Source organism: Melanostigma gelatinosum (genome assembly GCF_949748355.1).
Source record: "Melanostigma gelatinosum genome assembly, chromosome: 9".
NCBI lineage: Eukaryota > Metazoa > Chordata > Actinopteri > Perciformes > Zoarcidae > Melanostigma > Melanostigma gelatinosum.
The window spans coordinates 22,518,700-22,534,416 of record NC_136642.1 but is presented as its reverse complement, the minus strand read 5'-3'; the positions used below and the strand labels follow the sequence as shown (position 1 = coordinate 22,534,416).

Genomic DNA, 15,717 nt, shown 5'->3' with positions numbered 1-15,717 from the left:
TCATAACAGGAAAGTGAGAATGAGCCAGGCTTTTCAAAATAAAAGCTCCAAACAGTCACTGTATGGTAACGGGAAACTAGGGATGGAAAAACAAACATCAAAATCTTCCGCATCTCTCATACATTAGAAGTTTTGTACAACTTTTAAGCCTATTTATACTTTTTGAAAATATTAAACACAGCTGATTGAGAATTCATAATTGGACCCATCCATTTCCTACTTTTTCAACTCATTCATTCTCCTTCAGCAGCCTCTTCATCCAAATAGCAATTCAGTTTAGCCTGTCACTTAGTATTGACATCTCAATGTATTCAGGAACTGTCTTCTCTAGTTTTATGTTTTATTATTTTTGTATCCATTTTTTACAGCAAAAGATAAAGATACACATTGTCAGATTTCAGACACTATGCAATTTAAAATAGAAATGTTGTGCTCTCGTACAATAAACAAGATGTCTGGATATTTATCATGTTATATCTATTCAATAGTTACAAGGAAAACTTATTGATACTTCAGTATTTCATGATTCTCATCGACTGCTATGTGAAAATGTGTTTGACTACACCGTGAATATCAGCAGTCATAAGCTAATACAAATACAGCCTCCCAGTATCAAATGCCAGGAAGATATGTCAAGAGCACCACAAATACATACTGATGCACAGATTCAAAAAATGTTACATTGAACAAGTCTGTCAAGAATACTTTAATATTTCAGCTCTCTACCTTCAGTGTTTAGTAATTGAATATTTTAAGTTTGTGAAACAACCGCAATAAATGCAATTCTTAATCCCAGTGGGGTTATTCTACCTTTCAGTTTGACACCCTAAGGGACCCCCACTCACTCTGTCATCACCAGGACAATTTGCTACCGGTACACTCCCCTGCACATCCCTTCTATGTTTCTTTATTTAAATACACTTGACACTTTTACATTACACTTGTTTATAGTACTGTTATCGGTTTGCTTGTGCACTATATTTAACAGTACATTTTTATATTTTTTGCACTGTGTTGATTGTTTAATGTTATGCACCACCCGCCATGTCAAATTCCTTGTATGTGCAACATACCTCTGCAATAAACGGTTCTGATTCTGATACGGCCAAATGTTATGTCATATGCAAACAGAAGAGAGTAATGCTTTTATTATATGTAGTGATTAAAGATGGATTCATATTTTTCTTGCTTGCCTGACGTTACATTCGGCTCACCGGTCTGCTTGATGAAGGCCTGAGAAAACAAAATATATTATATATCTGAGACTATCATCTCACTCACTGCATATTTCTGTATCGGTAGCTACAAGTCTCCAATAGTCTTACCTCCATTTCCTCCAAGGAGGCAGAACCATCCTCCACTCTCTGTCCAAGGCCGTGACTGAAACTTGAGTAGCGCTGCTGTGTGAATCACACATAATATAATATATAACTGTACCTGTAAGTATAAGTCCATTAAACAGTGGTTTTCTGTTAGCTGCAGACATACCTTCACCATACCAGCGATGAGCCCGTCCTTAATAATGCGAACAGCATTTCTGAGTCCTCTGGCAAAGGTGTTGTTAGATCCTGGGGTACTTCTGGCCCGATACGGGGCTACTTACTGACTCAGCTCTCTATTAAAAGATTGTCGAGCTGGTGTTCTTGCGAGGGAACTCGCCTGGCTCTTCTAACTGCCGTTACTCCCGACGTCTACTGTAGCGTCCAAATCTTTAGCAGTAAGTAAACCTTTAGTTGACGCGTGTTTCTTGTCTTTTGCACATATCTCACACCGACGCCGCTCGTAGATGAAAAGCAATACGTGTTTTATTGATCCATTTCCGTCATACAAGTCAGTCAATCAACTTCCTTTCTCCTAAAAGTATGCTGATTACTTCGACCTGCTTTACGTATCCACAGGTTTTATCCACATAGATCGTTCCCTTTAACACGTTTTATAACACGATCCCCAACACGGTCCCAAACACGGTCGGAAAACTGTGCGGCTCCATACTGCCTCAGATATTACTCAAGACCGTCAGTAACTGTCACAGTGTCCTTAAAGGGCCAGTTATCTGTCACTTACGTGTATTTCTTTCTATAACAAATTATAACGACATCCTTGTAACATTCAAGGTAGAAACAGATGTGATTACAGTTAAACATGTAAATACAAATGAATATTTAACATCACATTCAATTTGGCTCCTACACACCGGCCCCTAATTGTTCTCAAGATTTAACATTTGAAACAATTATCTAACTTAAAATAAGAGAGCCATGTACTGTAGAGGAACATTCTCACAAAATAACGATATAAGAGCCGGAGGCAGATAGACTCCTCACTGTTGCTCAGTCTTTAGCACTGTTCGTCTTCCAAAAGCAGACACAGCTTTGTAATGGGCCTGTGTAAAACACTAGTCTTCGTCTTTATGCAGACCTGACGAACAAGTCCTTTGTGGTCTGGAAGTGCCTTAATGACCTTCCCCATGACCCAAGAGTTTCTTGGAGCAGAGTCATCCACTAAAAGAACGATGTCTCCCAGAGTGAAGTTTCTCGATGCCTTTGACCATCTTTGCCGTTCCTGGAGCTGTGGCAAGTACTCTCTGGTCCAACGTTTCCAAAATATATCGGCCATATATTGGACGTGTTTCCATCTCCGCCGAGTGTAGAGGTCATCATGGTCGAATAGTCCAGGTGGTAATGCTGGTTTAGCCTTCATTAGTAAGAGATGATTTGGTGTCAAGGCTTCTAAATCGTTCACATCATTAGATGCTCTTGTGATTGGTCGGCTGTTGATTATTGCCTCCACTTCACAAAGTACAGTCTGAAGACTTTCCTCGTCCAGAACTTGTTCCTTAATTGTAGAATTTAGAGCCTTTCTCACTGATCTGATGAGCCTTTCCCAAACTCCCCCATGGTGAGAGCCTGTCGGAGGGTTAAAGGTCCATTTGATTCCACGTTGGTGAAGATAACCTTGAACCTTTGAGTGATTCATTTCATCAATAGCTGTTCTCAGCTCACGTTCCGTCCCAACGAAGTTTGTCCCGTTATCTGAGCGGATCTCCATCACTTGTCCTCTCCTGGCAATGAATCGACGTATAGCGTTGATACATGAATTGGTATCCAAGGAAGAAGCAACTTCAAGGTGCACTGCCCGGATGACTAGGCAAGTAAAGATTACTCCATATCTCTTAACCAAGCTTCTTCCTCGTTGTACCTCGAATGGTCCAAAATAGTCAACACCAACTCTGGAAAAGGGTGGATCATCAGGAAACACTCTATCCTGAGGAAGGTCTGCCATTTGTTGCTGTCCTGTGGACCCATGCAGCCGGCGACAGGTGACACATTTTGAGATGATTTTCCTAATAGCTGTGATGGCACTGGGAATCCAATACTTTTGGCGCACTTTAGAAAGCATGTGGTTCCTTCCAGCGTGCCCAATATCCTCGTGAATCTTGCGAAGGAGTATGTTGGTAACATGGTGGTCTTTGGCCAAGATGGCGGGTTGCTTACATTCTTCTGGCAAAGCAGCTCGACTGAGTCTTCCTCCAACACGCAAGACTCCATCCTGAAGCACGGGGTTTAGCTTAAGCAAATGACTGCTCTGTTTTACATTTTGCCCTTTGCTCAGAGATGAAATCTCCTCAGAAAATGTTGCCATTTGACAGAGTCTGACGATTTCCAGCTCAGACCTTGCAAGATCCTCAACTGAGCAGGAAGATCCTTTTAATCCTGCTTTGAATTTCTTCATGGCTGTGTTCACTTGTTGAACCTGTTGACTCTTATCCAAGTCGGATTGACGGAAGGCTGCATAAAGCTGTTTTCTCTTCTGTGAGAAAGTCAACAGTAAGGTTTTGAACTTCAGGAGCCACGCCACTGTGTATCTTAGCTTTGTCCATGAGGAGAAATGGTTCATCAGTTGGCTGATTGTGTTTCTGTCCTCATCCACGTTCACAAGGTTTGCTTTTACTTTCTTTATCTCGGGATCATTTGACGTAATCCTGCAGCCTTCAGGGTTTTTAGGCCACTCTTCTGTTGGTCCTTTGAGGAAGGCTGGACCAGAGATCCATGTGTCATTTTTCATGAAAGCCTCCACGCTTTGTCCTCTTGATGCACAATCTGCTATATTCGTGGCAGTGTTCACGTATCTCCATTGATCTGTGGTTGAACCTTTCAAGATAGCAAAGATCCGATTAGCCACAAACGTACGGAATCTAGTGGTTTCATTTTGAAGATATCCGACCACAGCAGTGCTATCGGTCCAAAATACAGAATCTGATAGCTCCAACTGTAGCTCTTTTCTCAGCAGCGTGTCCATTTTCACAGCAACTGTTGCTGCCGTCAGCTCCATCCGTGGAATGGTAGGTTGCTTTAAAGGCGCCACTCTGGCCTTCCCCATCATGAATGTGCAGTGAACTTGATTTCTCTCGTTCCGCAACAGTAAGTAGCTAGCCGTGCCGTAAGCTTCCTCACTTGCATCCGCAAAGTGGTGCAACTGTGCGTAAGTAGGATTTCCAAATCCTGGTGGCTTGATGCACCGGTTGACTTTGAAGTCCTTTAGATTGGGAAGTTTTGTCAACCAATCTGTCCACTGTTGTTTAACCTTTTCTGGTAAGTCGTCATCCCAGCTCATTTTCATCCGACTCAGTTCCTGGAGGATTTTCTTTGCTGGCAACACCACTGGTGCGAGAACTCCTAAGGGGTCATAGATTGAACTAACAACTGAAAGGAGGCCTCTTCTGGTAAAAGGATAGTCTTTGACAGTAATCTTAAACTGAAAGGTATCTGACTCAACACACCAGTGTGCTCCTAGGGCTCTCTCAATTGGGAGTTTGTCTTGTTCGAGATCCAAGTTCTTCACCTCTTTGGCCAACTCACCACCTGGAATTTGGCTTAGGACTTTACGGCTGTTGCTGACCCATTTTGTGAGACGGAAACCTCCCTTGGAACAGATTGCTCTTAGATCCTGACACAGCACAACTGCCTTCTCTTCTGTCGCCACAGACTTGAGACAATCATCCACATAAAAGTTATGAAGCACTGTGTCGGCCACTTCTGGATCAAATTCTTCCCTATGATCCTCAGCACACTTCCTCAGGGCAAAACTGGCGCAGCTAGGTGAAGAAGTAGCGCCAAATATGTGCACCACCATTTTGTGTTCCACCAAACCTTTCGTGAGGTCTCCCCCAGGCCACCACAGGAACCTAAGAAGGTCAGAATCCTCTTCTGTCACCTTGACTTGGTGGAACATCGACTCCACATCTGCCATAAGTGCCACCGGTTCTTGTCTGAATCGTATTATGACACCTACAAGACTGCTGGTTAAGTCTGGTCCCTGTAGAAGTTGTTCGTTCAATGACATGCCTTGGTATGATGCACCACAGTCGAACACCACCCTTAACTTCTGCTTCACAGGATGGTATACACCGCGATGGGGTATATACCAGACTTTATCCACATTGCCTTGAAGCTCATCGTCTGATAGTTGCTCAGCATAACCTTTTTCCATGAGGTCAGTCATGAAGGCAGTGTACTCTAGTTGATAGCTTGGATTTCTGTTGAACTTCCTCCGTAGGTTAAGTGCTCTTTGCTCAGCTACTTTACGGTTGTTTGGCATGTTGACCATCCGGTTCTTTAGTGGTAGACACAAGCTGTAATGCCCATCCAGAAGCTTTGCTGATCTGGTGACCATGTCCATGAAGCAATGATCATCTCTGGACATCTCGACCTGTTCATCTTTTTCCCTCTCAGGGAAATCCACCTTAAATTGCTGCTGCCACAGGTCATCAAGTCTTGTTACTGAGATGCGGTTTGATGAAACCTTGCATTGTTTTCCCTGCTGGTGAGCACTACTTCCTCTTAATGGTCCATTTACAGTCCATCCTAGCCTAGTTCTTGTGGCGTAGGGTCCGTTGTTGACACTGTTCACAACCTGCCATGGCTCCATGGCCTTGTGCGCATTAGCTCCGATGAGCAATCCGACATCTGCATTGATTACAGGAATGCTCACATCTTTAAGGTGAGACCATCCTTTCAAATCCTCTTGACGTGGAATGTTCTCTTTGTTTACAGGAATGTTTTTTCTACTGAAGGCATTTGGGAGCTCAATGAAGTTGTCCTCAGACAGATCACTGACTTCTATGCCGGACACCTCGTAAGTGTCAACAGGTCTTTCATCGCCCATCGTTCTCAGTAAGATGCTTGTTCTCCTTCCACTGACTTTAAGTTGGTTCATTAACTTTTCTGTGCAGAAGCAGTCCGTGCTTCCTGGATCAAGGAAAGCATACGTTTCCACTGTTTTGTTTCCTTTTGTTGTTTTGACTCGGACAGGAACTATTGAGAGTATGCACTCTTCTTCGCCGGCCCCAGTGACTCCACATAGCTTATTTCCAGCACATACCATTGCACTAGTGACTGGAAGACCACCACTTCTCTCTGTATTGTCGGTAGCTTTGCTTTCCTGTTCAGTTGCATCGTCTCGTCTTTTCATATGCAGGAGTGTGGGATGTGTTAAAGAACACACCTGGCAGCAAAGCCTTTCACTGCAGCTCCTGCTCATGTGTCCATGCCTTAAACAGCTGAAACACAGTCCTTTGCGACGCAAATATTCAATTTTTTCTTTGTGTGGCTTCCCTCTCATCATTTTACATGAGTCTATGCTGTGTTGTCCTTTACAAAACATGCATGAGTTTTTTGCCACAATGTCGGTGGGACCCCTTTGCATGCTAGGTTCAAAGTCTTTAACCTTGTGGTCTATGTGCATTGCACTTGTAGTGAATGTTTTCTTGCTTCTCCAATCATGTGTCTTTGCCTCTGCATGCACCTTTGTAGCTGACTTAGCTGATTGGCTATCCCTTATATCGCCAAATATTGGATGCGTAGCGATTTTGGCTTGTCTACGGATAAAGTCATCAAGGTCTTTAAAGTTGACTTTCCTGTCCTGCCGTTCCTGAATGTCACATGCGATTCCCCTCCATCTTTCTCTCAACTTGTAAGGTAGCTTTGTGACAACGGCTTTCATGTTGGCAGCATTGTTCATTTCTTCCAGTTAGCTAATGTTCATCATGGCATTGCAACATCCAGTAAGGAAAAGTGAGTAGGCGTTTAAAGACTCACCGTCCTCAGGTTTGATGGGAGCCCAATTTAAGGCTTTATCAATGTAGGCCACGGCAAGTTTGTGCTCATTTCCGAACTGTTCCTTGAGAAGCTGCTTGGCTTTGTTGTATCCTCTCTCAGGATCCATGTGGAGGCAGCTTCTAATTAGCTCTCGGGGCTGACCGCTAGTAAACTGCTCCATATAGTAGAGCCTATCCCTGGCATTATCAGTACGGTCCTCTACTCCATGCTCGAAGGCCCTTATGAACAGATGGTAATCGAGCAGGTCTCCTTTAAAGGTGGGAATGTCCAACGGCGGCAAAGTTGATCCTTTTTGCTGCTTCATCATTAGCTCTGAGATGTTGGCTTGCTGCTGCATAACACTGCACAATGTCGCCACAACATTGCCACTGATTTCAGCGTTCCTGGGTGGCTGCACTGAACGACCATAATCGCTTGGCTGTGGGTTAGGAAGATGAACTGGACCAGTTTCCACATGGCTGCGATGCTCGTGCCCTTCTCTTGATGCTAAGTTTTCTCTGACATCGTTTATTCCTGGCATTGAATGGACTATCGACATGCGTCCAATGCCAAAATCTTCCAACACTTTAAGCTTAGCATCTGAAGTTGCTAAAGCAATGTTCAACTCCAACTCCTCTCTTTTTGCCTTTAATTCAGCTTCCTGTCTTTCCAATTCTTGTTTTCGTTTTAATGTGGCGACCTTAGCCAGCAATGTAGCTCTTTCCACCTCTGCTTTAAGGCGAATAGATGATGCTGTGGATGACACAGAACTCCCACTTTCTGATCCATGTTTCTTACTCTTTCTACTCGTGGTAGACAGTATCGTGGATATGCTATCCGAGGGCTTGATTTCATCATCACATAGCTTTGCTTGCTCAGCACGTTCATCAAACAACTCTATCCATCTTTCAGTTTTAGCAATGAAAACGTTGGCCTCATGTGCTTTAGGTTCAAACCAACAAAGCTGATCATTCATGTATTCCTCCTCAGTAAGGAACTGTTTCAGAGCATAGTTCTTCTCTTCAAAGTCTCTGAGTAACCCTTCATAGTCAACTCTCAGTTTTCGTTTTATAGTGCTAACATCAGGATCCTCCTCCCGTAGTCGCTCTATTTCCCTGGTTTTGCTCGTTAGCTGAGCTAGCTTACTCCGTCTTTGCTGTATTAGCTTATTCCTTCTTTCATCTACAGCCTTCTCTGTCATTATCACTTGCCTTTTCCCTATGACAAACTCTTCTTCTTCCATAATAGCGTTTCAATCGGGTTCCTTTTGCTTCGCAGTAATACTGTTAATGCACCTTATCCACGTGAACTTGATTGACAGCTCCTAGAGTTACGCTACCAGCATAACACTCCACGATCACCAGCACCCAGCAAGCTAGCTTATTCGCACATGCTTACCGGAGTCCATCCAAAACTGTAGCCTGGCACCTCGCGTCGTAATTTCCTCGTCATCGATAATCCTTTCCTTTCCGTGAGGAGCAAGTTTTCCGACTTTTGTAGCGTCCAAATCTTTAGCAGTAAGTAAACCTTTAGTTGACGCGTGTTTCTTGTCTTTTGCACATATCTCACACCGACGCCGCTCGTAGATGAAAAGCAATACGTGTTTTATTGATCCATTTCCGTCATACAAGTCAGTCAATCAACTTCCTTTCTCCTAAAAGTATGCTGATTACTTCGACCTGCTTTACGTATCCACAGGTTTTATCCACATAGATCGTTCCCTTTAACACGTTTTATAACACGATCCCCAACACGGTCCCAAACACGGTCGGAAAACTGTGCGGCTCCATACTGCCTCAGATATTACTCAAGACCGTCAGTAACTGTCACAGTGTCCTTAAAGGGCCAGTTATCTGTCACTTACGTGTATTTCTTTCTATAACAAATTATAACGACATCCTTGTAACATTCAAGGTAGAAACAGATGTGATTACAGTTAAACATGTAAATACAAATGAATATTTAACATCACATTCAATTTGGCTCCTACATCTACCCTGCTTCCTCTGGTCTGAGTGCACTCGGTCGAGGGGCCACCCTGACCCCGGGCGCTCCTACCAGTCGCGTCGGTTATGGCAGCTTCCCTCTTCTGGATCCGTGCTCTTGGTAAATGCCGGGTTAGGTTTTAACGGCTAGGATTACTTCTAAAACCGTAAGGGATTGTTAAGTGGATTCGGTCTCTAGGATAACCTTACAGAACTCAGTTGTTAGACATACAATGGATTTAACTTTTTACTGCCACGAGGAACTTTTACTACTTAAGCAAATAAATGCACTTGAGAAATTTACTTTAAATGCAGATTAGATATTTATTGCAGGTTATATTTAGTTAGTTAGCAAGGGTTAAGCTACAGCTCACATAAAATGTCACTACACTTGATTCGTTACTTTAATTTTCTTCTTAGATTATACTTATTAGTTTTAGATGCCGAGGCGGCCCGGTGGGAGCTGTATTTCAATGGTGCGATGAAAAGGTTCTTTTGGAGTTGTTAGGAGCGAAGGTCTGGCCAGACCCTCGGTCCTCCTGCTCCCGCAGCGGAGTCCGTTCAACAGTCCTGAAGGCTCAGTACAAAGTCTTTCTAGGACTGCTGCCTTCCTCCGTTGTTCAGTTGTTAAAGTCGAGCAGTGGGGAGAGGAAAATCTCCGTCTTTCAATCTTTGTCCACGAACAGCGGCCTTCTTTCCGTGAACAGAGACGAAGTCCTCGAATACTTCAGTTACGATCGTCCGTATCTTCTTCTCAGAGCGTCTGGACGGCTCATGTAGAAATCCCATCTTGCTGTTTGCAAGTTACTTCCTTTATAACACTTTTGGGCTGCCTCTCCCGTCTCTCCCCCCTCTTCCCCAACACGTCCTCCCTCAGCCCATGATTAACATGACATCATTGATTTTGTGCATGTGCTTCGAAAAGTACCAAACTTTTGTGTGTGTGTGCATGAGGAAATCACCCCAACTTCCCTGTCTGGGCGCTTACGTAATCAAGCTCTGCGCGTGTCTGGGTGTTCAACATCTGTTGTACTTCCCCTTTTCCTACACTCACACATTTCTAACACCGATTAGTTATCATAATCACAGTTACAGTTGTTAATCACTTTACTTAGTACACATTTGCTTATAAAATGATTATTGATCTCATCCTCCATCATTATTGTGCTTTGTGTCTTTTCTTCTCAACCACCGTTATTTCCCCATCCCTTGAAGCCAACACCCTGCTTACTTCCTCTTTCTCCGTACTTTCTCCACACAGACTGCACTATACTCAGATACACATATTATCAGGTTTACATTTGTTAAAATCACTTTACATTTGTTATGTAATACACGCTTGCTTTAAAATGATTATTAGATTTCATCCGTTAAACTATAATTATACGCTTTATGTCCCTTTAGCCTAATTTACATACCAAACATGTATTCCCTCATTTAAAGCAGCTTCCCTGGGATCTCAACTATTTTTGACAGTGTCCATGGCTCCGATGTGAGCGATGAACAGGTCCTGCAGGTCTGTGGACTCCCTGCGCATCTTAGCGTCAAAGTTCAGGCCTCCTGGCTGCAGAACACCTTGTTCAACGATGACCTGGAGAAGATCAGACACTAAATAATAACTAGGTTCCTGAATCACTGTTCTGAACTGTACTACAGACCGTGCAATAAACATTTATATGAACATTAAAAATGCACAAATCAATATTTTCTACATTATCTATTTCTATTTTGGGGGATTTCCAGCCAGGATTGTCCTCATTAGCCTTGTTCGCTGCCACAGAAGGCAGCTGTTTTCAGCTAAATGTTTCTTATTTGGGAGTTTCATTACTTTATATACATATAATAAGTATAATAATTAGGTGGTTACCTGCATGAGAAAAAAAAGTTATAATATTCATCTGCTTCATTTAACAAAGACAAGCGCTAGAAAGGTTTACGCTGTATTTTACAAAGCATCATGGTCTTTCAAAGTATACATTACACGAACATACACGTGTCAATGTCTTCGTGTGCACACGGCCCTGCAGTCTCATGCCCTTTTATGGGGATTGGCAGGGTGTGTACTTACGCTAATTAGAATTAACTGCCACACACCTTCAATTTACGAGGACATTGGGATTCATCATTATTACAACACAGGCACAAACAATTCTGCTGTTTAAGAACAAATCGTGAATCTTTTCTTCGGACCTTTCTTGAGGACGATTTATTTATTTTTTTTTACTTTGGAAGATATTAATGAATAAGGCCCGTGTTGCTAATATAATTTGTTCCTCTGCCCCCTGTGGCCAAAATGTCAATCGCTACTAATGAATAATCCTTTAAACCGTTGCTAAGTATTTGAACAATGTCAGCTATTTGTATCCTTATCTTACAGTGTTTGGACAATGTCACCTGCACAAACATCATCGGCAATAAACTCTGCTACAAATCACTGAAATGAGTTCACCTTCATGACCACGGTGGTGTTCCTGATGTCCATGGGGAACTGGTCCGTGTCCCAGCCCAGGTCAGGAGAGCCAGTGTTGGAGTCGACTGAACCCAGCATCCCAAACCTGTCCACGGCGAGGAACATATAGAAAGTCAAACTGTCATCGCTTTAAAGATGCTGTGGATGTGGCAAACATTTTGCAACAGTAGATATTAGATATTATTCATAATGTCTCACGCAGACGCCATGACAACGTCATGCTCGTAGGAGTGTCCTGCCAGAGTGGTGTGGTTGGGCTCAATGTTCAACTTGAAGTGACTCTCCAGACAGTAATGCTGAAGGAATCCAATGACACTCATAGCATCTAAAGAAGAGAGTGACATATAGAACGCATCATGAGGACTGTTGGACTACAAAGCATGTTTGTTTGGACAAACCTCACCATAGTCATACTGGTGTTTGCAGGGCTCCTTAGGCTTGGGCTCGATGAGAAACTGACACTTCAACCCAATCTTCTCTTTGTACTCTGGTGACAAATATACAGACGTGAAATTGAAAGTGGGCCGCATGCTGACCAAAACTCTGATTTGGAATTAATCCTATATTCATGCGCACACTTACTGACGGCCATTTTGAAGAAGTTGGCCATGTGCTTCAGTTCAGCAGCAACGTCCGTGTTATGGACGGAGAAGAAACCCTCCCTTGCTCCACAAAACACTGAGGAGACAAATATATACAACGATGTGGCAACGATGTGGCTGCACTGACGGAGCATGTCGATAGTTTAGACCAGGGATTCCCAAAGTGGGGTGCGCGCACCCCTGGGGGTGCGCGAGCTGCCTCTAGGGGGTGCGCAAGAGGAAAAGTGTAATGGCGGTCTGATGGTGTAATAATATTAAATATTTAAAAAAAATGTAATTTTAATTTAAAAGCTGTCAGGTGGGACATCTGAAGCTATCAGTCGTAAAAGAGGAGAGGGACAGAGAGAGAGAGGAATCGGAGGCGAGGGGAACGGAGAGGTGCAGCACAGACACATCGGGAGCACATCGGCCCATCGCGGAGTCATGGTGAAAAAAGAGGAAACGAGAGAGAGCATCAGACTGGGAAAAAAAGAGGGAATATGATGAAAAGTATGTGTGTCTGGGCTTCACTTGGATTGGCAACGCAGATTCCCCAAAGCCACAGTGCGTGGTGTGCAGCGAGGTTCTGGCTAACAGTCTGAAGCTCTTATTTACGTCGCTACCTGAACACCAAGCACGCCAGTGCAAGTCAAAAGCCCCTTACATTGTTTATATCGAAATTGGAGTAGTTACAAAACAGCCAAAAACAACTGCAGTCTCATTCATGTGTTGGTCTATAAATGACGCACTACGGGCTTCATATCTGGTTACAGAATAGCGAGAAAGGGGCTACCGCACACAATCGCCGAAGACGTGAGCTTGCCAGCTGCCAGAGAGATGGTGGAATGTATGATTGGAGAGAAAGAAGCAAAAAAGTTGGACATGATCCCGGTGTCCAACAACACTGTGTCGCGCCGCATCGATGCTTTGTCCGAAGACATCCTGGCTGCATTAGTCGCTCATTAATTGTAAATTAAATGTGATAATCTGCCTCTGAGCCTGTGCGTGTGTCCTCGCGATCCGTATTGCTCTTTAAAAGTGACGCCTTGTGTCACTGAAAGTGATTGAAACTTTGTTGCAGTGTTTCAGGACGTTTTCACACCTTCAGTTCGTTTGCTTTGTTCAGAGTCAGGGATTAATATGATACAATGTTGCAGTTTGTGTTCACACTGCAACATTTAACAGCGGACTAAATATTGTAAACAAATGCCACGCGCGAGCAAACTGTTCTCTCATTGGTCCGATTCTTATGCGGCTATGAAGGCTTAAAAGGCTCTGTTGCGTCTTTTTTTTCTTTTTTTTTTTAAGGGGGGGGGGGGGGGGGGTGCGCGAACCCGGTCGGGATGTAGAAGGGGGTGCGCGGCCTAAAAAGTTTGGGAACCGCTGGTTTAGACACATCAAGTCACTCGTACCGAAATTTTCTGCACCCAGCTTCTTGGCAGTATCGAGCCCCTTCTTAAGCTGAGCGCCAGCGTAAGCCAGAACGTGACAGTCTGGGTTGGTGGCTGCACCATTCATGTACCTGTCACATGGATAAAATGTGTATACATCATTAAGTTTGCTGAGAAAGAACCTCTTTCCTTGCTAAACCTCTGGATTCTTTTTTTTGGGGGGGAGGGCGGGGGTTCTGAATAAAACTCTGACCTTTGGTGGGCAAAGAGGTTGCAGGTGGCCCACAGCACCTTGATTCCAGTCTCGCTCTGCAGCTGGAGAGCCAGGTCTGTTATTTCCTCCAGGTTCCTGTTGGACTCCTCCAGGGTGGAGCCCTATCCCTGTAGAAAACAGAGGATGGATATTACATTTCACTACTTTTTAATACTATTTAATTAATTAATTACTAATTACGGCGATTCGCACAGAGGAAGTTTACGGCGCAACACCACTGTAGCAAGTCTTACTGGCACTAGATAGGTATTCTAATAATCCATTTAAACCAATATTCACAAACATGTAAAGTACAGGTAGTTTGATGATGTAAGCCCAGATAATAAATATCAAGAAAAAAACAAACTTATCAAAAACAATGAAATGGTCAACTATACCTGTCATGACATGTGTAGTATTTCACCTGTAAAAAAAAAAGAAAAGAAGAAGAAACAGCAGTCACAGAGGAAACACACATCATAACATATACAGTAATCAACTGTGTGTAACTGTGACTTTCATGGTAAAATTGAAGTGATTTCCCCTCACGCCAAGCTTGGTGAAAAGCGGCCCGGAGTCGCTTCTTGGCTGAGTCCATAGTTCCTTCATTCCAGGGCCGGTGGAGGGTCGGAGACCCAAATTGATCAGCTCCTAATAAAATAAGATGACAGTTCAAAGAAAGAAGATAATATCTGTTGGGCTCAATTAAAAATGTGTTTCTGTATACAAATCTAAAAAGAATAGAATGACAGCGTTCATGTGTGTTTACAAGAGCCTATTCCCACAGACTGTTTGAGGACTGATGACAAAATGAGGGTTAGGTCAGTTACAGTACCAGTGCCACAGAAGGTGTGCCAGTAGCAGACGGAGAACCTCAGCCAGTCCTCCATCTTCCTCCCCATCAGCACCTGCACAGACAAGCACCGATCTTAGACCTTCAAACATGGCGTGCACACACACAACTCCGTGCAGATAAATATCCTATCACTGATCAAGTTTCGATCAAACTTGGACATGCATCAGGTCAAATGGAAACCACATGTGGTTCATAAAAAATAAAAGCATGTAAAACATCCACAAACAATGAACAATTAAAAATAGTACATTAATTCAAATATATTAAAACAACAAATGTTTTTAATAAACAAATATATGTCCAATCCATCATCACATATATCACAAGCTACATCATCTACGCTCAACAATATTACATTAAGTCAGACGAGTCTAAACACCCTTCTGAAAAAGTTATCTATATCATGCAATAAGTGTGTGTGTGCGCGCGTGTGCGTGTGTCCCACACCTACCTCCTCTGCATTGTACTGTTTGAAGCGCAGGACATCTCCAGGCCCAGCATTGGGTGATCTGGGATCTTGGGTATGCCTGTGTGCACCATAAACGTTAATATGCAATGAAACAAACAGCACATTGATCTCCTTTAGTCATGTGACATGAGGAACACGCGCCATCAAAGCGACATGGAAACGAGAGCACAGCATGTCACACTGTAATACAGTGGCCTATGTGTATATATAAACAAATACAAAGACATACAAACGTGGTGGTTTGTTTGGGCAAACGCGACATGATGTGGACTGGACTTCTGCACAACAAGTCCCTCATTGTTCGCGAGTCGCTGCAGCGCAACACTCCGGACACTTTGTCCACAACACACACACACACACACACACACACACACACACACACAGCTAGGACCACTGATTCACCAAACCTGCTGGCTTGCAGTCTGTGTTCCACCACACTCCCCGACGCTGGGCTCATGATTCATATTTTTTCTAAGGATAGATTTGATTTTGTAGCGAGTAACGAAGGTTTCAGGGGAAATGTATCGGAGTCAAAGTATTGTAGCACCCAGTTACCACAGAGACCCGGTTCACAACACCGTAAAGGCACATACACACAGGAAGCAGTGTTATAAA

General features: G+C 43.4%; 1 protein-coding gene across 1 annotated transcript; it reads right to left on the bottom strand.

Annotated features, from left to right (window-relative positions):
- Window positions 1-372: 372 nt before the first annotated feature.
- Window positions 373-15,173, bottom strand: LOC306782112 (uncharacterized protein; the record flags this gene model as incomplete). The annotated part of the gene is given in 14 exon segments (XM_079275305.1): window positions 373-1,233; window positions 1,326-1,400; window positions 1,489-1,554; window positions 10,557-10,673; window positions 11,532-11,637; window positions 11,751-11,877; window positions 11,956-12,039; window positions 12,135-12,230; window positions 13,546-13,655; window positions 13,778-13,899; window positions 14,334-14,428; window positions 14,613-14,685; window positions 15,085-15,143; window positions 15,146-15,173. Coding segments are annotated over 14 exon segments (1,242 nt in total). The 3' UTR covers window positions 373-1,149.
- Window positions 15,174-15,717: the final 544 nt, after the last annotated feature.